Source organism: Alexandromys fortis, unplaced genomic scaffold (assembly GCF_014885135.2).
Source record: "Alexandromys fortis isolate MF-2015 unplaced genomic scaffold, M_Fortis_MF-2015_v1.1 scaffold_130, whole genome shotgun sequence".
NCBI lineage: Eukaryota > Metazoa > Chordata > Mammalia > Rodentia > Cricetidae > Alexandromys > Alexandromys fortis.
Window position 1 is genome coordinate 1,523,616 of NW_026068016.1, and position 22,097 is coordinate 1,545,712.

At 47.8% G+C, this 22,097-nt stretch overlaps 1 protein-coding gene and 1 long non-coding RNA gene across 6 annotated transcripts; both read right to left on the reverse strand.

Annotated features, from left to right (window-relative positions):
• Positions 1-8,613: 8,613 nt before the first annotated feature.
• Positions 8,614-11,071, reverse strand: LOC126513818 (uncharacterized). Its single transcript, XR_007595443.1, has 3 exons — positions 10,810-11,071; positions 10,257-10,724; positions 8,614-9,158 (listed from the first exon to the last, which is right to left on the reverse strand). It is a non-coding gene; the product is annotated as an uncharacterized lncRNA (long non-coding RNA).
• A 3,247-nt stretch (positions 11,072-14,318) lies between these two features.
• On the reverse strand, positions 14,319-21,377 carry Bmp4 (bone morphogenetic protein 4). Of its 5 annotated transcripts, none has more exons than XM_050162351.1 (4): positions 21,124-21,377; positions 17,827-17,951; positions 16,412-16,791; positions 14,319-15,447 (listed from the first exon to the last, which is right to left on the reverse strand). In XM_050162351.1, the coding sequence occupies exons 3-4, from the start codon at positions 16,782-16,784 to the stop codon at positions 14,591-14,593; spliced, it is 1,230 nt and encodes a 409-aa protein (XP_050018308.1). In that variant the 5' UTR covers positions 16,785-16,791; positions 17,827-17,951; positions 21,124-21,377; the 3' UTR covers positions 14,319-14,590. The 5 variants fall into 5 exon arrangements, with proteins under 5 accessions (XP_050018308.1, XP_050018309.1, XP_050018312.1 ...); XM_050162352.1 differs by lacking the exon at positions 21,124-21,377 and adding an exon at positions 18,485-19,088; XM_050162355.1 differs by lacking the exon at positions 21,124-21,377 and adding an exon at positions 18,263-18,530 and having other exon boundaries at positions 16,412-16,738.
• Positions 21,378-22,097: the final 720 nt, after the last annotated feature.

A 22,097-nucleotide genomic window follows, 5' to 3' on the forward strand; every position in this document is an offset into this window, starting at 1 on the left:
GAAGGCCAGTCCTGGTGAGCCTGGACTATTATAACAAACTGTCATATACTTGTGGGAGAGTGGTGAGTGGTTTGCAGTTCTAGAAGCTAGAGAGTAAGATCAAGACTCTAGCAGATCTGGTATCTAGAGAAGACTATCTTCCAGGTTTTCTGACAAACATTTTTATTAGGGCTTCATGTGACCAAGAGGAAGGAAGGAAGGAAGGAAGGGAGGGAGGGAGGGAGGGAGGGAGGGAGGGAGGGAGGGAGGGAGGGAGGGGGAGAGGGAAAAGGAAGGGAGGGGGAAAGGGAGAGGGAGGAAATTGGAAGGAGAGGTAGGGAAGAGGGAGATGGAAGGGAAGGGAGGGCCTATAATTATAATCTCTTCTTCTTTTTCAAAAGTTACTAACCTCATTCTTACTGAGGAAGCCCCACACTAACGCCAACTGACCCTTATTAACAGTGACTATCAAAAGTTAAGACTCAAAACTTACAAACAGAGGGCAGACAAGCACGCAGCCCACGCAGGATTAATCTGCGACCTTCAAAGGCAAGCTCAGGTTTCACTTGCTCAACAGAACTGCCGATTGAAGACCACGTATGGTAAACTTGAGGATTTCTGCATACTAAATTTGAGCTGTCAGCCTCGTTAACTTCCTACTTAAAGATGCATTTATTATTTCGTTTGAATGTTTTGTCTGCCAGCTCTTAATTTCTCAGAAGGTATCCTTCACATTTGGGCTGCCATCCCCTAACACTTCGACCCTAGGCTCCTCATACTCAGCACCTGCAAATACGGATCTGCCACATCAGTTACACACAAATTCTCATTCATGTCAGTTTGCTTTTCTGACACCTCCCTTCATATTTATTATCCTTTCTGGTTTCTACATCACACTGACCAAGTGTAAAAATAAATAAATAAATAAATATATGCATAAACTCTAAGGTTAAAACAAGCAGCCTAGTTACCTGTGATAACTTAACTATCACATTAAAGGTAACATCTGGATTTCCTCTCGGTTTAATCTTCTCTCTCCTAGGAATATTTCGACTTCACACCTAAAAGAATCAAAGTTTTAATGAATCTCCCTTCTGCTTAATTTGGCCTAGTCTTCCATTTTGAGGCATTTCAAAGATAGTATTTCAAAGTATTCCTTAATTTTAAAACATAGAAATACTATAGATTAACGTTCTAATTAACGTAAAGAAATATGCTAGGGCCGGACATGTAGCTCAGTGGTAAAGGGCTAGTCCAGAATTCATGAACCCTCGGCATAATCCTCAGGAACACACATGCGCCTAATTAAAGAGTAGCGCGAACCGGCTTTCAAGGACTCCGGGCCTCTGTTCCATTCCTGTGTAAGTAGATGACTCAAGACTAATGATTTTACGTTTCTCTAGCTGCCCGGCAAGCCAGAGCATTTACGCCGAAAGTGCAATGCAAAGGGAAATAACTGACCCAGCTGAAAAAGACGTGTAAAGAGCTGTCAAGAGATTCAAACAAAATGTCAGCGGAATCGAAGGCTGGCGCAAACGCATCTGATGCCGCCAGTCGTCCGTCTTGGAGTAAGACCCCTCGCTTTGCAGGCCCGGTATTAAAGGGGCTTAGCCTAGTGAAACACGTGTGAATGATAAACCGCCAGCTTAAGCTTATTTCACAGGAAAAGGACAACATCATATTAAGGCTACTCTAAGAATCTCTTTTAAATACAAAGAAGGGGCATTCTCAAATGAATAACAAGTGGTTCTAAATGAAGCAGGATGGAGTTTCTGTGTCTGCCTAACAATGTTTTTGCTGCCTGCACCCCGTATCACTTAGAACACAGGGTGAGGATTGTCGTGACATCTTTCAGCCTAAGTCACATTGAGAAGTTTAAGTAAAAAGGTTTCTATTTGTAACATCATGTAGGGGAGTCAATGACATCACAATTTTAATGGCATGTTTTCTCTGCCTTCACAGTCCAAATCTTCTTATAAAGGACAGTAAACAGAGATTGTTTTCCTATTAAAATTATGTGTGAGTACACTAATAATACTTAAAATGTAAAGTGTTTCGTTTTTAACTCTTGTGTGTATGTTTGTGCAGGAGGTGTGGGGGTCACCTATACCCTATGCCATCACTAAAGTGTGAAGGACACAGGACAACTTTTCGGAGTTGATCTTCTCCCACCTGCACGTGGGTCCCAAAGATTAAATTCAGGTCATTAGTGCCTTTACACACTAAGCTATCTCAATGGCACAAAATGTTTTAATTTCGTAAGACAAGATAAAGAAATTATGCTTGAATAATTCAAATGTGAATTTTTACCTAATGTACTGTTTTGCGTTCGGGTGTGAGTTACTCTGAACTATAAATGATTGTATTTGTATACTATAGCTCATTTACTATATACACTGTAAAGTGGTGTGATAGCAAGTCTGTACTGGGCAGTCAACAGTATGTGTCATGGATGACAATGACAGTATCTGGCATGCATTAAGCCCTGTCAAACATCAAATCTTTAAGTTTTATGAGGACCAAACACTCCAGACAAATCTGACTCATAAGGTAAGTAGTCTACCCAAAATTTTCAAAAAAAAAAAAATTTAAATAAATGTTTACTTTGAAATGGCAAGACGTCTACCCGGCCAGCTGTGACCTGCAGCTTAGGAGAAAGAGGACATCTTCTCCCAAACACTGCACCACTTTGCCCATAAAGTACTTTTCGCCCATGAATCTGGACAAGTCTTCATAAACATTAATTAATTCTCACCATCCTTATGACGCCCACTTCACAGTCCAAACTATTAGGCTGGGCTAGGAGGAGCGTCAGACGCTATGGATGCTATAATTACATAACAGTCCTCCTTTTACCATGGCTCTGCCACCGCGCTCACGTACACACCAATGGCTGCTCCCCCTACAGATCAAACAGCCCTGTCTGCAGGACCGTGATGGGCAGCTTACCATTTGTTCCTGATTGCAGCAGGGCCACAGAGCAGCTGCAAATAGGAGGCCAATCCCTCGCCCTTGAGTTAATCTTTCAAAAAGCGGGCAGTTTGTTAGCCATTTATTTATCCACTTACTTATTTTTATTTGTGTGTGTGTGTGTGTGTTAACCATTTATAACTAATACAACATAGCTAATAAGTTCAAGGTCTAGGCACTAACCCCATGTCATTTATGTTAAAGCATCTTATTTAACACAAATACTTTGTCATATGTAGCCACTTCTGCTTTGAGAAAGACCTCGAATACAATAAAATGAAATTTGCTGAGAAATAGGCATGCCTTTGGAACGCCAGGCACAGACTCAGCTGGAAGTCAAATGAGGCAGGCCCTACCACCTTTGATTCAGGATAGTTAGTCTCCTGTCTTTGACCTCAGATAAATCAAAGTATGTCCAAAACCGGTTTTCTCTCCCCGGTGCCCACAACCTCCCCTTGTCTCTCATTTGTCAATTTCTGTACATTGCACCAGCAAACGCTACCGCAGGTGGGATTTGCGCTAATGTAATTTCTGTGCACTGCTCAGGCAAATGCTACCACAGGTGAGATTTGCACTAATTTCTTATTTAGCTGTTTAGTGGATGAGTGTGTGTTTTTATAGAGAGAATCAGATGGCATGCACTTTGTTTTCTGCTCTTTTCTCTTAGCATGGCTTGATAAACACAAGTCCAGGTGTTAACCCATTTTGCTCTGGCCATTTTTAGTAGCACAGCAAAATCGGTTTCAATCGTTTGCTATGATATCAATTTCTTGAGAAAAAAAAATTTACTCTTCAGATGTCCAAACACATGAGCAATTTTATATTTCTCATTTCAAGTTGCCTATGTTCCAGAAAACAAATAAATGAAACCATTTACTGAAATATCAACCGCTGAGGGTGTAGTTACATGAGTGTATAGCACAGCCTTTGCTTAAGCTGTACTGTAGACTTAGCACTAATTCACGTGGTGCCTACTAAACTGGTCGTGACACCATGTGGGGTTTTCTCAGGAGATAATTAGATAATTTAACATTTGTTCTTTTCTTTGGCATAACACAATATTTCCAAAATATGAAAAATGTGGTCTATAATATACTCTCTCATCTTCTTTCTCCCACCTCCCTTCCTCCCCCCACCTCTGAACTAAATTATATTCATTTTTTTCTGTAGCAGGTTCTTTGAAAGACAGGCTATTGTAGCAAAGCTGAAAGCATTGTCAACTTCATTGCAAAGAAGAGATTAAATGTATTCATATTCATATGCTGAGTTGAAGAGAAAGTGTTATGATATCTGTGAGTGTGCATGCATGTGTATTTATGTGAGTGCACGGGCCAGAGGCCTACATCAGCTATTGCTCTCTGCCTTAATTTTTGGGACAGGGTCTTTTGCCAAACCTGGATCTCACCAACTTTTCTTACTGGCTCACCAGCAAGACCCAGGTATCCTCCTGTCTGCCTCTTCAGTGCTGAGATGACAAACATGCCCCTTTTCCATGCAAGCACACAGATTCAAACACAGACTCTCACGCTTGTGCAACCCAACTGGGCCACGTCCTGGTCCCTAACATTCGATGAACAAGACTATGAATACACAGTTGGGCCTGTAGGTAGTGAGAAGCAGTTTCAGAAAAAAACATCAGAGGAAACTTTCTTTAGGAATAAACAGTTCCTGAAAATTGATTAACAAGGTGGGGTAGAGCTTTGGGAAGATCTTGTAAAGGAATCTTTTAGCAGACATGAATACCCAAGATATGAACACATCCATACGGTGGGTGCAAAACCAACCAAAAGCCTATGTTACTGGTGTGCAGCTGGACATGAGAACAGTGGCATCGGATCCTCTCAGAGAGACGGCGATTAGCCAGACTTCACTGGCCTTGTAGAATTGAAAATTTGAAGAACAAAAGGGGTTCTGGGGATAAATGAGTTAAGGTGTTGCGGTGGTTCAAAAGAAAATAGCCCCCAAAGGGAGTGTCAATGTTAGGAAGTGTGGTCTGGTTGGATTTGGTGTGGTCTTGTTGGAGGAAGTGGGTGCTGTGGAGGCAGGTTTTGAGGTCTCATAAGTGGTCAGGCCACACCCAGTGAGACAGATCACTTCCTGTTGCCTGCAAGTCAAGATGTAGGACACTCAGCTCCTTTTCCAGCACTGTGTCTGTCTGCACACCACCATGTTGCACCATGAGGATAATAGACCACTGGAAATGTACGCTACCCAATTAGATGTTTTTCCTTTATAAGACTTGTCAAGATCATGGAGTCTCTTCACAGCAATAGAAACCCCAACTAAGACAGGTGTGCCTAGGCTGAGCAGTTTATACTGGGTTCTCACTCTAGGACTTCTCAAAGCCTTGGAAATGCGGTGTTTAATTGTAAATGTGTAGACAGGTAATGCAGATTTCAGGATTTTCCAAGCATGTACCATGCATCTTTTTTCCCGGAGTTTTTGAGACTACTATTTCAAGGAACAAGTTGTTTTCAAACCCAACCCATCATGTGTTCATTCGGTTGATTGGTTTGTCTTTTTTTTTATGGTGCTAGGGGTCTACCACCATGCAGCCCATGGGCTAGGAAGTTAAAAGAGTTTTTAAAAATCAGGAGGACCACTTCATGAAATGCAAAAGTGCCTAAAATTCACATTTCCATGTTTCCTAACTAGTGAGATGAAGCCATGAGCACTCATTCGCTGTTCTGTGACTGCTTTTCTGCTTTCATCACAGAGGCGAACAGTTAGGTCAGACTAAGACCTTCAGTCTACAAAGCCAGAGATACCTGGGCTTTGCAGACCTTGGCCACCCTCTGCTCTAAAGCATCTCTTTGGTTACCTTGACAACAAAGCCTTCCTCACTGTGACTGCAATGTGCTCATGTTATGGTCAATATTGGTTCGTTTTATCATATTTTGGACTTTGGATTTTGTCTTTTTGGGTGTATTGCTCTCATTATATTTCACTACACATTTTAAACATTTACATATGCTGCCTAGCTCTTTACCTCTCTAACAAGGCTGAATGGATGGATACTAGGAAATTCAACCTATCCATGGCCCCAAATGTGATTTCCAACTGATCTTCTTTAGTCTGTTCAGACACTTCTTGAGTTTAGTGTAACATGAATATCTACATAGAACACGTTGACCAAATAGCACGTCTTAGTAGCTCCTGGGCTGTGGTTTTCTTCTAGCTTGTCTGTTGATGTACTAAAACACCTTCCACCTCCCAGCTCTCTGCTTCTGCACTGATGCGTTCATCTCTCCAGCTTCAACAGCAAAGATGCCTTTAATTACAAGTTTATGTCATCTAAGGTCAGTCTGTTCCTCCTCACTTTGTTGGCCTCTGTGAGCATCTTTCATGCTCTGTGAAATATTTTAAGATTTTAATTAGTGTCCCATTAAATTAATGTAGGGAGCATTCATTTTCATTTATGAAAGCTTTTTTTTTCCCTAGCAATAGCCACATTTCTATTCATTCCAAATCCACTTGGAAAGAAGGAAGAGAGAAAAGAAAGGAGGGAGGGAGGGAGGGAAGGAGGGAGGGAAGGAGGGAGGGAGAGAGGGAGAGAGGGAAATCTCAACATTACACCACAGATATTCAATCACTCTTATATATAAAAATATTATATATCTGTTAAAGTTTCAGATCGGGTCAAACACCCAACTGGAACTCGGGCTCTTCATGAACTCCTTTAGGGAAAGCAGTAGTTCCTGGAGACTCTGCCTGCTCCAACTGTCAAGTCCTCTCTCCTGGATCAAATCGTGCAGGGAAGCCCCCTCCACCAAGCACCAGCAGCAGCCACTTTACCTGCTTGGCATTCTCCTCCAGCATTTTTTTTTTTCAGTTTTCTTTTCTTCATGTCACTAAGCCCGGCCGGTCATCTAACACTAGAGATTTTACGTGACATTGCTGGAAGCAGATTCTTGCACAGATGCTCCAAAGGTTAACAGTCTCCTGTTTTTGCAGTTGCTCCTTCTTTTTTTTTTTTTTATTAAACATTTTTTTAATTATTTATTTATTTATTATGTATACAATATTCTGTCTGTGTATATGCCTGCAGGCCAGAAGAGGGCGCCAGACCTCATTACAGATGGTTGTGAGCCACCATGTGGTTGCTGGGAATTGAACTCAGGACCTTTGGAAGAGCAGGCAATGCTCTTAACCACTGAGCCATCTCTCCAGCCCTGGTTGCTCCTTCTTGTCTACAGAACTTATTAAAGGTTTGGATTTTCCTTCCGATTTCCATGACTAAGCTCCCAGGTTGGAAAGAACAGACATTCAAAGGTCTACCAGTAAAACCCCACACCTACTAGACTCCAGGAGTGTTCAGTCTTCTAGATGGTTGAAGAGCACCATTTAATCAAGCTTTGGGGTCTCTAAGGTGGGACACATTTAATGATATAGTTATGAGCTATTTCTGGAGACTTGCTAAGCGCCAAGCAAATGAGCACTAGCCTACGGTGAGCGTAGGACCCCAGAGACCAGGACTGGAGCGGTGGAGGAGTGTTCTACTAGAATAAGCAGGATAGCCAAATGGCTAGCAGACCATCAAGATAAACCTCACCCCTTCCCATACGAAGTGGCACCAAGCAGTGAAAAGCTCCCTCCTGGTCTATTGGGTTATTAAATCAAATCACAAGTGGGTAGAAAGGAAGAGGGCGCTGGTGAAGTCCCCCGTTTGTTTCCCAGGCTCACCTGCAAGGCTACACACCTTGCCAAAATAAACCATGTTAGCAAAACTCTCCTCTTAACAGCTAGATGCTAAATCCTACAGCTCTTGCATCCTGAAAAGCTAAGGAGCCTGAGGGGTCTTGGGAGGAGTGGGGGGAGGGTGTTAGGGGAGTGAAAAGTTTGATGAAGCCCATTTACTACACTGCTAATTTTTGAAAAACTGGGAAAAGCAACTGTGGCTGCTAACAGCCCCACTGCCCGCTTTCCAGCTAAATGGAATGCTTCCCTTTGCAAACAAGTCTGGTCTGAGGGGAAGCAGAGGGGGGATTTAATGAAAAGAGCTTACCTTTTGAAGGTAAATGAACTCTTCTGAGGTACCATTGAACAAATGATTTCACCCTTTGAGGCAAGTCATCTTAATGCTCTAACCTCAGTCACCTGAGATTAGCTTGCTTCTGTGAGGGTCAGGCCTCATAAAGAGGGAGTCCCATTGGGAAAACATCTTTTGTGTGCCCTTATAAAGGCACACAAAAGAAGCTGGTGGAAAGCAGTCAGCCGCTGAGCCTTGGTGTCTGACCCCAACCAACCGGAATCTGAAAGTTGACATTGTCAAGGTCACTGAACCTAAGAGCCTTCCCAGTTGAGTAAGTTGCAAGTTGGTAATTACTGCATTTCTATGACTCTGGCTCCCTTTGTCCCCACCCTCAAGGGAAGTCAAGAACAGAAAGGATGAGGGTGAGGTTGGTGACCACTGCTTGAGACAGACTCTTTAGTGTGTGTCTTCCTCTCAGGCAATGGTGGACTTGGTTCAGAGAGAGACTGCATGATGCAGATCAAATCACGTGGATACAAAACCGGCCAGGAAAAACACCTGAACCTCATAGGCCCACTTTTCGGGATACTTAAAACACAAAAGAACATTTAATTACCAGACACACAGTGAACAAGCTAAGCCTTGAGAAGTCAGTAGGAATTTTATTAAGATTTGGAGATGATGCACACGGCCCTAATAGGATGTTGGGATGCTTTAAAAATGCCAAAGTTTAGAAATTAAATTCTACACTCACAAAGGAGCAGAGATTACCCACATTAACACTGGTGCCAACCACACAGTTGGATTTAAAATATGTAAAGGTTATAACCCTGATCAGAAATGCAGAAAAACAAAATAAACACCGCACAGAAAACATGGGAACATACAGACAAAAAGAGGAGACCAGAAAGCCAAAATAGTTGCTTTAAGGAAATTTGCTTTCTCATCAAGTTTTCTAAAGTATCATTTTTAAATAAAGACTAGAAACAAAAAAGGCAGAACAAGACAGTGGCAAGCGACCACCTGGACTGAGGAACAACGGCAGGCTGACCCATCCATTATGTGCTTCATTCAATCTGAGGCTTCTGGGGTGAACGCTTTAAGCTTCATAGCCTTCATAGCCTTCGTAATAAAGGACATTATAAGGCAGTTTCCAGAGGAGATGCATTTTCTTACTTCTGGATTATAGCTGAATTCAAGGGTACTGGGTAGAATGTTGACTGTAGCCGCTGCTGTCCTTAAAAAGAGCATTTAATATTTTTGGTGTGAACCTAGCCCTCAACAGCTGAGCCATCTCTCCAGCCCCAATCCCAGCGCCTGAGAGGCAGAGGCAGGCAGGTCTCTGTGAGTTCAAGGCCAACCTGGTCTACAGGAGCTAGTTCCAGGACAGAGTCCAAAGTTACAAAGAAACCCTGTCTCAAAAAAAAAAANTTTTAAAGTGCTGCTAAAAAAAAAAAAAAAAAAAAAAGAAAGAAAAAAGAAAGAAAGAAAGAAAGAAAGAAAGAAAGAAAGAAAGAAAGAAAGAAAGGAAAAAAAGAACATTCAATAATTTTCCCATAACAACTAATATAAAATTGAAGTAAGAAGTCAGCTTGGAAAGTCTCCTCTCACCTCCCCCCAAACCTGTGTTTGGACCCTTCCCTCAGGCCTTTCTACTGAACAAACTGCTTTGAAATTCAAGTGACAAGGATTAAAAGATTAATTCGGCATGAAGCTTGAGCTGAACACATTGCTGTTCTCTGCTGAACCTAGGAAGCTGTGAACAGGACGTCAGTAGCTGCTACCTTGAGGGGCGAGAAATGACTCCGGGGAAGCATTAGGAAGGAGGGCTTAAGCCCTTCAGAAAACCATGTGTTGACCAATGCATCATTAATAAAACTGGCGGGGGGGGGCACACACTAAATTTATAGTAAAATTATCCCAAAATGTTGCTAAAGGACCTTGGCTTAGGAGTTCAAGGGTTTGGGACAGAGGGACTTCATTGTCTTAAATGCTTTAGGTAGAAATCAGGTTATGTAAATTGAAACTGGAGAGACTCACTGAAAACGAGGTTTGAGAGACTCTCGCTAGCAACACAGCAACACCTCAGCAGATCGCTGCTCATCCTGTCTCCCCTTTCCTCACCAAACAATCTCCTTTTTTTTTTCTTTTTACATTTTAGAGGTAAACATTGCTGGATTGAATAACCTTATATTTTCTGGATGCTTCGATCTGAGCAGCCTACTACACAGCATGTGGATTCCCAGTCAGCATTTTCAAGGGGTATTTTGAAGGACGAAAAGGCAAAGGTAAAAGGAAACTTCCATAGAGCTTTAAGATACACAAGGACGCTCACCATCTTCCGGACAGCTAACAGCTGATGGGAGGTTCGCTTCTCTTTCAAGATTTGGTTAAACACTGCACATCTTAAACTTCTGACATCTCACGGCTTTTATCCATAGATGTTGAGTTCTTGTCACCGTAGGGCCCCTCAAACATCTTTTCTAAAGCCAGGCACTTTTCCCAGCGGTAAGAGTCACAGACATGAAGGCTTGCTCAGTCACTGGTCAGGAGATGCTGAGCGCACAGGTGAACGGGACCCTCCCACTCAGACCTGGGCTCTTCTTAACCTAGAGTTCATCTCTAGCTGTGATTTTCTGAATTGTGCCAGTTCGCACCACGTGGTAACCCTCATACTGTACACACATACTGTACATCAGTTCTAATTAGGCGTTCCCACGAGTCATCCTGGGTTCCTCTGGGACGTGCCGACGGCCTTCTAAGGCTGGGTCATTTTTGTTGCGGTGGCTTTATTTCTTTCACTCTGAAAGAGAATGTGTGCAGAGTGTAAGATTTGTGCTGGGTAGAGGCAGAAGATCATTGAGAACAAATATTGTTTGTTTGCACACCTGGGCCTCAGCGTGAGCTTTCTTCTCCTTTCCCAGGCTCACCTTTGGAGAGGAAAGCCGGCTGGTACCGCGGCTTCTAGAGGCCATCAGCGGAAGTTCGGGCATCACTCATGATGGAGTTGGCGGGAAGGAAATCGATCCACTGAACTATTACACACCCTAAGCCTTCATTTTTTCCCTTCTCACCAGGTACATTGATGAAGAGAAAAGTCAGGCTCTCCAGGAAGTTCAGCCAGGACCCGAAGTTCTGTATGGCCTCAAGAGGCTGAGTGAGGCCAGCTTCAGGGGCCGGCTACAAGGGATCCTCAGCTATTAGGTTTGTTCCCAAGGCCATGCAGGTCCCTATAAGTCCCTGTAGTGTTTTCAGCTATCGTGAATCCTATGTCAAGAGCTCACTTCCAATTCCTGCTCTCTGCTCCACTGAAATCCCTTAAAGATCTCAAACCCTTCCCATCCCTCCACATACTGAGTCTCCTCCCCTTTTCCGATCCCCAGACTCCGCGCCTCTACGCGGCCGAGTGACCCCATTTCACGTTAAATATGCCAAGCAGTCGCCCTAAGGACCTGCGTGCGCTAATCAGAACCGCCTGTCCTTGCAAGCTTCACCTAGGCTGCGGCGCGGCGTTGGAAGAGCCAGAAGCGCGGTGGGCTGGAATTGGGGGACCAGAAACCTCAGTCCGGACTAGGGGTGGTGCCACCAGGTGCACGCTCGCGCAGGGCGGGGCGAGGCGGGGTGGGGCCGGGGGTAAGGACGCCCCCTGGTGCCCCAGCTGCGGGCGGTCTGCAGCAGGAGCTGGAGGGAGGAGGCCTCAGGGGCCGGATCTTGAAGTTCCTCCAAAGCCTGGGATGACAAGCGGGGTCTGCCAGCTTCGGGGCCGCGCGGGGGGCCCTCACAGTGTGACGCTGCCCCAGGGCAAAGGGGACTGTGGAAAGAAGCACCGTCACGACAGAAAACAAAGTCAGCTGGTCACCTGGCAGGTTCTAAGCGAATTACGCAACGAAAGTCCCCCCCACAAACGTCCCCCCCCCCCACACACACACACACACGAGTTCCAAGGAAGCCGGTTCCAGTATAAGGGTGGGCAGGGATCGAGTCAGCAGCTCTTCTAATGTGGTTAAGACTCTGCTGAACTCCTCGAGGGCGATTCTTCCTCCCATTCTTCAAGTCATGGAATCAACTCTCCGGGGGTAGGGACCTATAAAAGGGGAGATGCCACTCTAGATCCAAACCCTTATAAGGTCCTGGGCCTAGTCTAAAGCAAAACCTAATTTAGGGACTCTCCTCACAATCAAATCCAACCTCCTATGCCTTCTTAGCACAGGGTTTCAAGCAGGAGTCTGAAGGGTTAAAGCCATCATGGCGCCTTGTTTTCCATGCTGACTTATGGCACTTGGACTATTTTGTTAACTAGGTATATGCAATTCACAGAATTTCACGGTAAATTCCCCAGACCAAATATTTGGCTGAACAAATAAACAACATTATCCATTCCTGAAAATAAGCCAGTGGAAGGGCTGGGGGTGGGGAGAGCTTCCTTGAATATAACCTGAACTCCACAGACACCAGGGGAGGGCCATTGGAACTGAAGATCCTGGTCTTTCTTTCAATGATCCAGACTTCTCAGACAGTTGCTGAAGACCAGGCAAAGCAAAATGAGGTCTCCCAAAGGAGAACCCACAATGGACTTCCCTCAAATGCTTGGTTCAGGCCCGGTACTTCTCATCTAAGGGCAGTGGCCAGTGAGGCTGGAGCAATGGGAAAGAAACCTGCTAGGAAGGAGTTGGGAGTCTGGTTGCCTTTGCCCGGGGCTCTGACCTCCTCTCTCCACCTGTGCTCTCCAGGGAGCTGGGGCTTTGGCAACCACCCCACTGCTATTTATATTGGTTCCCACTAAGCTGCTCCTTCTGCAGGACTGTAGAGCTTCAGTAATTAAAAACAAAAATGAGTCCTGCTTTATCCACTGGACTCCCAGGAGCATAGGCAACGCTATGTGTGAAAGAATTCAGGGATGTGCACACGTGACACAGAGAAAGGAAACTGTCCCTGTGCTGTGTGCTGGACACCATCCAGACTTCACCTTCAGAGGCAAATGCAGACAGGCACTTCGCCTGGCCCTTCCCAGAGGATAAAGACCCCCCCACTGCTTCTACCCCAAATCCAGTCAAGCCTGCCAGAGCCTCAGAAGACCAGGACTTAATGAGATGAGGAATGAGGAAAGACCAAGGTTTGTCCCTTCTTCCCCTTTGCTTCTTCCTGTCCTTATCCTTAGCTGAAAGAGTCTCCCACCTCTAAGCACACCTCCATTTCCCCCCACATCCCTTTTGTTTAAAGACAAGGTCTTATGTCTTCCTGACCCAGACTGGTCAGAAACCTTGCTGTGTAACTGAGCCTGACCTGAAACGTCTGATCCTCTGGGAGAGCTAAGATTACAGCTCATCACCTCCACCACCACGCCCTGCCTCAAGCCTGGAATCATGCCAATGCAAGCCCTCTGCCCACGGAGCTCCAGCTAAGATCATTCTTTTCACTGTGCCACCAAATTAGTGTTTTCTCCTTGAAGAACCCCTTCTGCAAATTTCAGGTCCACTGGACAGATCATATTCTGTCTTGTTCCGGAGGGTGGTAGAGGAGACAGTGGAAAAACAGAAGTCAAGAGATTCATGACTCAGCAGACTCGTAACACTTTTGTGGGACCCACTTAAAAACTCTGGCCCTTCAGTGTCTCAGCCAATTGCCAAGTCCCCTTCCATAGCACAATGTTAGGGTTCTGAACCTGCGAAAAGCCTTCCTTCCGGTGAGGAATGTGGGGCAAAGGTAACCAGTCACTCAGCACTGGAGAATCCTACAACATCTTGTATGAGTGCTTACAAAACTTCTTCATGGCAGGGCCCATTGTTTGTTGTACTGGATAAAATCCAGTTCAAAAAAACCCAAAAAGACAGCTTTAATCTCAGCACTCGGGAGGTGGAGGCAGGTGGATTGAGGCCAGCCTGGTCCAGCCAGGACTACATAGCAAGACCCTATCTGGAAGGGAGAGGGACTAAAAAACAAGTCCCTATTTGAAAGGAGACACACACATAACATCCACATTCATAAGTGTGTGGATGGATTTGGTTCAATAATACAAAGATGCCTGCCAGGACGGGGGACACTGTAGAGTTGAGACCTTTTTCTCACACTGGGATGCAGCTCTGACACATTCAACAGGTGGGCAAAGCCAAGCTGTGCCAGAGACCCCAAGCTGAAGTCTTTCATCCAGCCTACTCCTTTCATCCCACTGTTTGGCAGGGCATGTGTCTTCCAGATGGGTGCGGATGCTGCATCCCTAGTAACATTAAATACAAACGGCCAGCAATTCATCCCGACAATTGCCATCTCTCTCTTCCATCACTTTGCTCCTGTCACTACAATTTAACCACCTCTGATGACCACCTGACTTCTGCTCTGTCCTCTGCCCCATCTCAAGAGAAAGGAATGGAACAGGAAATTAGATGAAAAGGCCATAGTCTATCTTTAAAATAATGACTTATTTTATTTTCTTTTAATATGTAGTTATAAATATATTTTGTCAAAATATATGATCAATATGGTCAAAACATTTGCACGTAAAGTCATAAATAAGGTCAAGGTGAATGTTTAGGTTTTTTTCTCTTTTTTTTTTTTTTTAAGATAAAAGTCCAGCTATAAGGAAGCAGTCTGTGTGGTCTGTGTGAGTGGTTGGATGGGAATGTGTGTGTGTGTGTGTGTGTGTTGTGTGTGTGTTCTCAGGGATGCCTGATCTCAGCGGCACCCACAGCCCTCTACCACCATCTCCTGATAATTTTTCAGTACCACCTTGTCATACTCATCCAGGTAGAGCATGGAGATGGCGCTCAGTTCAGTGGGGACACAACAGGCCTTGGGAATGCTCGAGTTGACAGAATTGACCAGGGTCTGCACAATGGCATGGTTGGTTGAGTTGAGGTGATCCGCCAGTGGAAAGGGACAGTCCCCATGGCAGTAGAAGGCCTGGTAGCCCGGTGGGGCCACAATCCAGTCGTTCCAGCCCACATCACTGAAGTCTACATAGAGTGAATGGCGACGGCAGTTCTTATTCTTCTTCCTGGACCGCTGTGGGTGATGCTTGGGACTACGCTTGGCCCTCCGGCGGCGGGTCAAGGTATGGCCCCGGCCATCATGGCCAAAAGTGACCAGGAGGGGCCGGAGCTGGGCCCAATCTCCACTCCCTTGAGGTAACGATCGGCTAATCCTGACATGCTGGCCCTGGTGGGTCCGTGTCTGGTGGAGGTGAGTCACCTCAATGGCTAGCCCATAATTGGGCTGCTTTTCCCGGGTCCAGCGAAGGACTGCAGGGCTCACATCAAAAGTTTCCCACCGTGTCACATTGTGGTGGACTAATCTGGTGTCCAGTAGTCGTGTGATGAGGTGTCCAGACTCTATTTCTGCTGGGGGTTTCATGACCTCATAAATGTTTATCCGGTGGAAGCCCCATTCCCAGTCAGGGCCCTGGTCCACCTGCTCCCGAAACAGCCGGAGCTCTGCAGAGGAGATCGCCTCATTCTCTGGGATGCTACTGAGGTTGAAGAAGAATCGAAAAGCAGAGTTCTCACTGGTTCCTGGGATGTTCTCCAGATGTTCTAGGCACAGTTGAAAAGGAAAAAGAAAAGGCCCATGAACTTTTCTGAGACAGAAAAGCAAAAAACAAAAAATTAAAAAAACAGTGGAATTGGGTGAATTCTGATTATAGTGGAAGCCTAAGGGGAGGAAATAGCTGTGCCTTTTAATTTGAAGGAGCTGAGAAGTGGAGCAGCTAGCAAGCCAGCAACTTAGCTTGCATTTGTCAAGCACCAAAGACAGAAAGTATCTCCCAGCCTCCTTTAGATGCCTAATAATTTCCATGTGTCAACCCTTACTCCACCACCCTCGGGCTCCCCTTTTAAAACCCCCTCTTGGCTTTGTGTACAGTTTTCTTTACAAGTGGCTGTAAAGAAAAAGAGGGGCCACCCTCTCTCTCTCTCTCTCTCTCCACTTTCGAGTATGTTACCAAACATTTCCCCAGCGATCCTGGAAACACAGAGCATGCCTTGTTGATCATGTTACAGAAGGGAAAATAAATTCCAACACAGTAATGATGCTGGAGGATTAATAACTCAGATTTACTTTGGAAAAGAAACATCCGCTAGGAAACATTCAGATCGTATTACAAGGCCCCTATTGAATAAACCTGACAAACACACAGCTGTAATATTAAATTCAGTAGGTGCTTTGAATAAAACGGGCAGAAAACCCTGCTTTGATATAGCTAAAGCATACCACTGGGGCTACCCCACGTCTGAGTGGTGTCATTCGCCGCCTCTCCCCAATGCTCCCCACACCCCTACCCCACCCCGGCCACGGGCTCTAGTAAAGTACCTTCAGGGGCAGCTCTGGAAATTTGGAGGTAAGCAGCCCTGCTTCTCGGCCTCCTGGACTTGAAGCTTTGATGTAACCTGAACTCTTCTTCCCCCGGGCTTGGCTTCCACCGCCACTTCAGCAAGCCCTGCCAGGTCCCAGCCCCTCAATCCCAACCCCAGGCCGCCAAGACCAGGAGTAGAAACTGACCTTCGTGATGGAAACTCCTCACGGTGTTGGCCCGGCTGGCTGGACGCTCGGGGTACTCCAGTCCGGTTCCCTGGTTCTGCTCTTCCTCCTCCTCTTCCCCAGACTGGAGTCGGTAAAGATCCCTCATGTAATCCGGGATGACGGCGCTCTTGCTCGGCTGCGGACGGCGGCGCAGCCCAAACATCTGGAGAAGTGTCGCCTCGAAGTCCCGCAGGAGCTCATGGCTCTGCCCTGAGCGGCGTCCTCCCGCGTGGCCCTGAATCTCGGCGACTTTTTTCTTCCCGGTCTCAGGTATCAAACTAGCATGGCTCGCGCCTCCTAGCAGGACTTGGCATAATAAAACGACCATCAGCATTCGGTTACCAGGAATCATGGTGTCTCTGGGGAGGGGGAGGGGGTGGAAGGTTAAAGAATAAATAAACACCGATCAATAGCGAGAAATAGATATGTCTCTGCATATGAATATAGGGGTAGCAACAGACCGTCAAGATGTAAAACAGGTCCGAAAGATCAAGTTTGTGTTTTCTCCCTCACACTCCCCCCCCCCACACACACCAGCTGCAGCCCTGCACGGCCCGAAAGTAAGAATCGCCCTGTAATTACTTGGTCTAACTTGTTTACACTCAAATAACCCCAAATCAGATAGCCTCCATCCTGTCCCAACTGCTATCTGAGCCATGATCTCAGCGTGGCTTCTCCAAGGATAAACAGTTAACATTGAGGGGGTAACAGAGGGTGGGGGAGGGAGAATTAAAATGCCACCGCTCTTCTCTTCAGACCTTCAGCCTCCCCCCCTCTTCCTCCACCACCACCTCCCGCCCTTCCTCCGCCCTCCAGCCCAATTTCCACAACTCCCAGCTGGTTAAGAGCAGGAGGGAGGGAGAACAGAGCAGCGCCGACCGGGCTTGGACAGGGCGGCAGGGTCCAGTGACTGAGAAAGGAGTCAGAGGGCTGCCCCCGTGACTTTGTGATTTATTTCATTGTGGCCGGTACGTTGAAAATGCTCAGTAAAGTCTTGCTCTCAGGGAAAGGGTGGGGGTGATTCCGAAGCGTACACAGTCTTTTTGACAAGAGCAGGCAAGGAACTGGCTTCCCAGGCGAGTGGGACCGGACGGGGGAGGGAGTGGTTAGCCCTCGAGGGACAGCCCCGACCTGCGGACCTTTCATCTCTTTGGTCCCCTCGAGCTCCCCCTTTCTTGCAAGGCAGCGGATCTGAGAAGACAGTGCGCGCGCTTTAAAAGGCACCCGCACGCTTCGGGCGTCTGACCTGCAGAGGCCAGGAAGAGAGCGACAGCGCTGCCTGAGAGCAGAGCGTGGACACTGGAAAGGAAATCCGACGGGAGGGACAGACAGCGATTAGGGATGGGAGGACAGAGTGAAATTCCGAAAAGGGGAAAGAAGAGGTGTCTACTCACTGACAGAAAACAAGGCATATAATAACAGTCCATGATTCTTGGGAGCCAATCTTGAACAAACTTGCTGAAAAGGCTCAGAGAAGCTGCGGCAGTGCGTTGCTCGGAATGGCACTACGGAATGGCTCCTAAAATGAATATTTGAATATAATGAGACTCTGGAGCAGACAGGCTCTGTTTTTCTTCCAGCCCCTTGGAGTCACGTGGACCCAGAGGCCCCGCCCCGCTCACCGAGGAGCCCGCCCGCCCCTCCTCCACCCTCCCACCCCGGCTGGGTCCAGCCCCTGCGAGCGAGGCCAACCTCCGAGCCCGCAGCTGGAGCCCCAGCCGTCTGGGAGTTGTCCCCGCCTGCTCTGCGGAGCCCTCGGCGGGACACCAGCCGCTGGCGCGATCCATGGTCGTAGGCGAGAAGCGCAGGGGACCTGAAACACGTCTCTACCTGCGGTGCTCAGTGCCATCTGGCCAGACCGGGACACTGGTTATCTGAAGCTGAAGGATCAGGGTGCAAGGAAGACGCTGCACTTGGCAGCGCCGACACAGCTTAAATGCGACCGGGAGAGGGACCGCAGAGATAGCTTCCCAAAGCCTCACGACAGAGTTACTTGATAAGGAAAGCGCGTGGAGACCCTCCAAGCGCGCGCGCACACACACGCAAACACACTTGCATACTCCGGCGCTTCCTCCACAGGGTCTCCGAGAGGCCAAATAATGCTTCTAGCGACAGGCATCCGACCCCTAGCGGAACTAGCTCCCAGCCAAAAGTAGCTGACCCCGTAGCCAACGCAGCCCGCCGCGGGGGGTGTCAGGGTGTGAGCGGTGTGGGAAAGTTAGAGGGAGAGGCTTTCTGAAGCACTGTCTAATAGCACCGCCAGAGTTCCCGCACGGTGTCGGCCGACCGCAGCGTCCGCTCCAGCCAAGCAGATCCTTCAGAAACCGGTCGGCGGTGCCATTCAAGGCAGAGGGGCGGACGTCTGGGCTCCTAGCTCCAGACAAGATTCCAAAACAGGCGTCACCGAAGAAAGAGCGCATCCCATTTTCAGATCTCAGAGTTCCAAAGGCTTTACAACTCCGACCCGGCGCGGAAAGGAAACCCCAGCGCGATCCCAAGAGTCTACAAAACCGGGAACAGTTTTCGGCTTGCTCTCGACCTCTGCGAACGAGTCCCTCTCCCTCCGGCTTGGCTTACTTTTTAAACCACCACCCCCAGCTCCCCCCCACCCCGCACGCCACTTCCTTCCCCCACCCCTTTCCTCCTTTGCACCAGCTACAGAATCACAGCAAAGATTCCTTCTAGAAATTCACCAAAACAGCCCAGGCGATGACTAGGATGACCTGACTATTCTAAGATGCCACACGCGTAGGCCTGTTCGAACCTCGGGAAGCGCAAACTCTCCTGTTCAGGCAGGTCGTAGCGCGAGTCCAACCGAGGACCCGAGTCCGAGGACTCCCGCCCCAGAGTCTACTCCACCCGGCCTCTTTGCGGAGGCCGTTCCCTGTTTCTTGCTTAGGGAACCCGACGTGCCTGGTTGGTTTCCTTACTACCCCCCCCCCAGAAACTCGGTTTTCGGGGTGTGGGGGGGGCACGTGGGAAACCTTTAAGAAAGAAACGTAAAGGATGGAGTCATGTCCTTCCTGGTGGCCCTGGCTGCCTGGCGCCATCCCACACCGCTGGCCCGGGTGCGGAGGACGCGGGCGCCCCTGAGCGACAGCTGCTCTCACCACCAACCACACAGCTTTTTGAGCCGATTTCACCCTTCCGACTGGCGTTGCTGGTGGGACGAACTGAAAACGGGCTAGAGGGAGCAAATAGCTTACTGTTGATTTATTTATTTGATTTTTAGGGGGAAAGGAGATAGAGATGTGCTGGTGACTGGCACATGCGGAACAAGGGGAGAGTGGAAGGGGCGGACGATGGAGACCTCGGGAATATCCTGCCCTTGGGACTCTCTGGCGTAGAAGCGCTCCCGACGTTAAAAACCAAGAAAACAGGCGAAGGAATTGTTTCAATTTCAAGTTCACAAGGATTCCTCTCTAATCACGCTTTCCTCCCCTGTTTTTTTTTTAATTAAAAAAATAAACCAAAGAAAATTTTCATCTTCTGGAGTTAATAGGAACGCTGCAACTCGTGGTAGGCAATTAGGCTTCACTTTCTTCCCAGAATCTTCTCCAAAATGTAATTGATAGCCTCAGTTTACTGAATATGCCCCTATTGGTGAGTCAGCTTCTCACAAAACCTTCAGCTCATAAACCCAGATACTCGAAAACCATCAATCAAAGCCTTGGCGGGAAACTTTCTGAGTCTCGGGGGTCCAATTCGGCTGGGTAAGTGTCTGTAAGGACCCCGAAATTCCGCACTCTTTGGGGGTTGATTTAGGACATCGGGAGCCAAGAAGCTCCACATTTGCCCTGCCGGCTCCTCCCCATCAGGCACAACAGGGTAGAAGACCCACACAGGTAGCCTTTGGCATTCCCGCCATGGTCCATAGAACCTTTGCCTTACATATCCTCCCCAGCGTGCGCGTGTGTGTGTGTGTGTGTGTGTGTGAGAGAGAGAGAGAGAGAGAGAGAGAGAGAGAGAGAGAGAGAGAGAGAGAGAGAGAGAGAGAGAGAGAGANAGAGAGAGAGAGAGAGAGAGAGAGAGAAAGAGAGAGAGAGAGAGAGAGAGAGAGAGGAGACATACAGAGAGAAAGACACACAGAGACAGAAAACAGGATGCAAGGGTTCCTACGTCTAAGAAAATAGCTCCTAGAGGTGGGTTCGAATTCTATAGCTGCAGTTAAGCTCTCGGGGCCGCCCCGCGCAGGGGATCAAGTTAGGTGGCACTCCCCTCGACGAAGTCCCACTATCCCAGGTCGCGCTTTAGAGCGAAGCAGAACTAAAGTCTCTTTTGCAGAACTAGCTCTGTTTTCTCTCCCGTTGTCGCAGTCCCTCAGTCCCCTACTCATGGCGAAACAGAGTTGATTCCCTCCTCTCCTTCCCTTTCGGTCCAAGGGAATCAAAACCCTTAGGCCAGGGGCAAACCTTCATCCTAAACCCACCACAGTCCTTCTGAATGACCTCCTACCAAAGCCTTTTCTCCATCCCGCCTCTCCTGGCCCGCACCTCCTCAAAATGAAATGGGTAGCCGCAATAGCATATATGGAGGCGCCTTTCAGCCACATCATGCCCATCTGCAACACCACTGTTGGAGAAGGAAGGAAAAACAGACCACCTTTTGCCTCGGTTACAGCCTGAGCCCCCCACCAACTTCTCCCACTACTGATAACACCTCGAAAATCCCCGACAGATTATCCAACTCACCATAGGTTGCTGAAGAAGCGGTCTCGCCAGCAGCTGCTCCTGGGGACCTCTAGACAGCTGCAGGGAACCTGGGCGAGGGCCAGAGACTGGGTCGCTGCAGACTCCAGACGGTTCGGACGCGAATCCCATCAGGGACGGAGACCAGATACTCAGGCTGGGTAGCAGCACCGTCTTTGGCTAGGGCCCCCTCGGCTCGGACGCCGAACTCACCTAGCTTCCGGGCCAGGCCTCGCGCTCTTACCTTCCCACCCTCCAGCACCACCCTCTCACGTCTACTTCTTCCTTCTCTTTCCCTCCTTCTCTTTCTTTCCGTCCTCCTCAGTCTTCCCCAGCAGCCCCTCCCTTCTTCCCTCCTCCCTTAATCGCCTCCCCTTCTCGGGATGGGAGCCCCGCCCACATCCTCCCATCCAGCCACCGGGCCTCGCCTGGCCTGGCAGGCCTGGGTCTGGAAGCCTCCCCAACGTCCCAGTCCTCAGTTGCCACTTTGGCTGGGACACCAATGCCTCCAGCTCGGGAAGCGGCTGGGCTCACCTGGGGACCATGTGCCAGAGGTACTAGAAAGCGTGCACCAACTAGTCTCTGTACCTTCCAAAAATACCCATGGGAGTCTGGGCTTCCCTGAGTTTAGAGTAACTGCTGCCCAAACTGATGATTAAAACACTGAGTAATCACCATTTACCCCGAGTAATTAGAGATAATGAAACACCTCTAAAATCAGGTTATGGAGAAGAGCGGTGGGATTGGTTTAAAGGGTGGCCTTCCGTAAACTGTTAAAGGATTCCCAAACGTTGGGAAAAAAGCTGTGAACAGGGCTCTGTGCCCAAAGGAGATACCTCTTCAACTATTAGGTGGCCACTTTCCTCTCTAAATGTTTCCTTCCTTCGGTGCCTCTCCCGGAGACTCTTGATGCAGACACTCTGAAATACAGCCCCCTTCAACTGGGTGCCTACCCTCAGTTCCCCGTGCCCTTTCGA

Coding starts and splice junctions, on each gene's coding strand:
- Bmp4 (XM_050162350.1), bottom strand. CDS start 18,219: ATGGATCGCGCCAGCGGCTGGTGTCCCGCCGAGGGCTCCGCAGAGCAG. Junction 17,952..18,124: donor CTCCAGCTGCGGGCTCGGAG/GTTGGCCTCGCT, acceptor TATTCATTTTAG/GAGCCATTCCGTAGTGCCAT. Junction 16,739..17,826: donor ATATGCCTTGTTTTCTGTCA/GTGAGTAGACAC, acceptor TATTATGCCAAG/TCCTGCTAGGAGGCGCGAGC.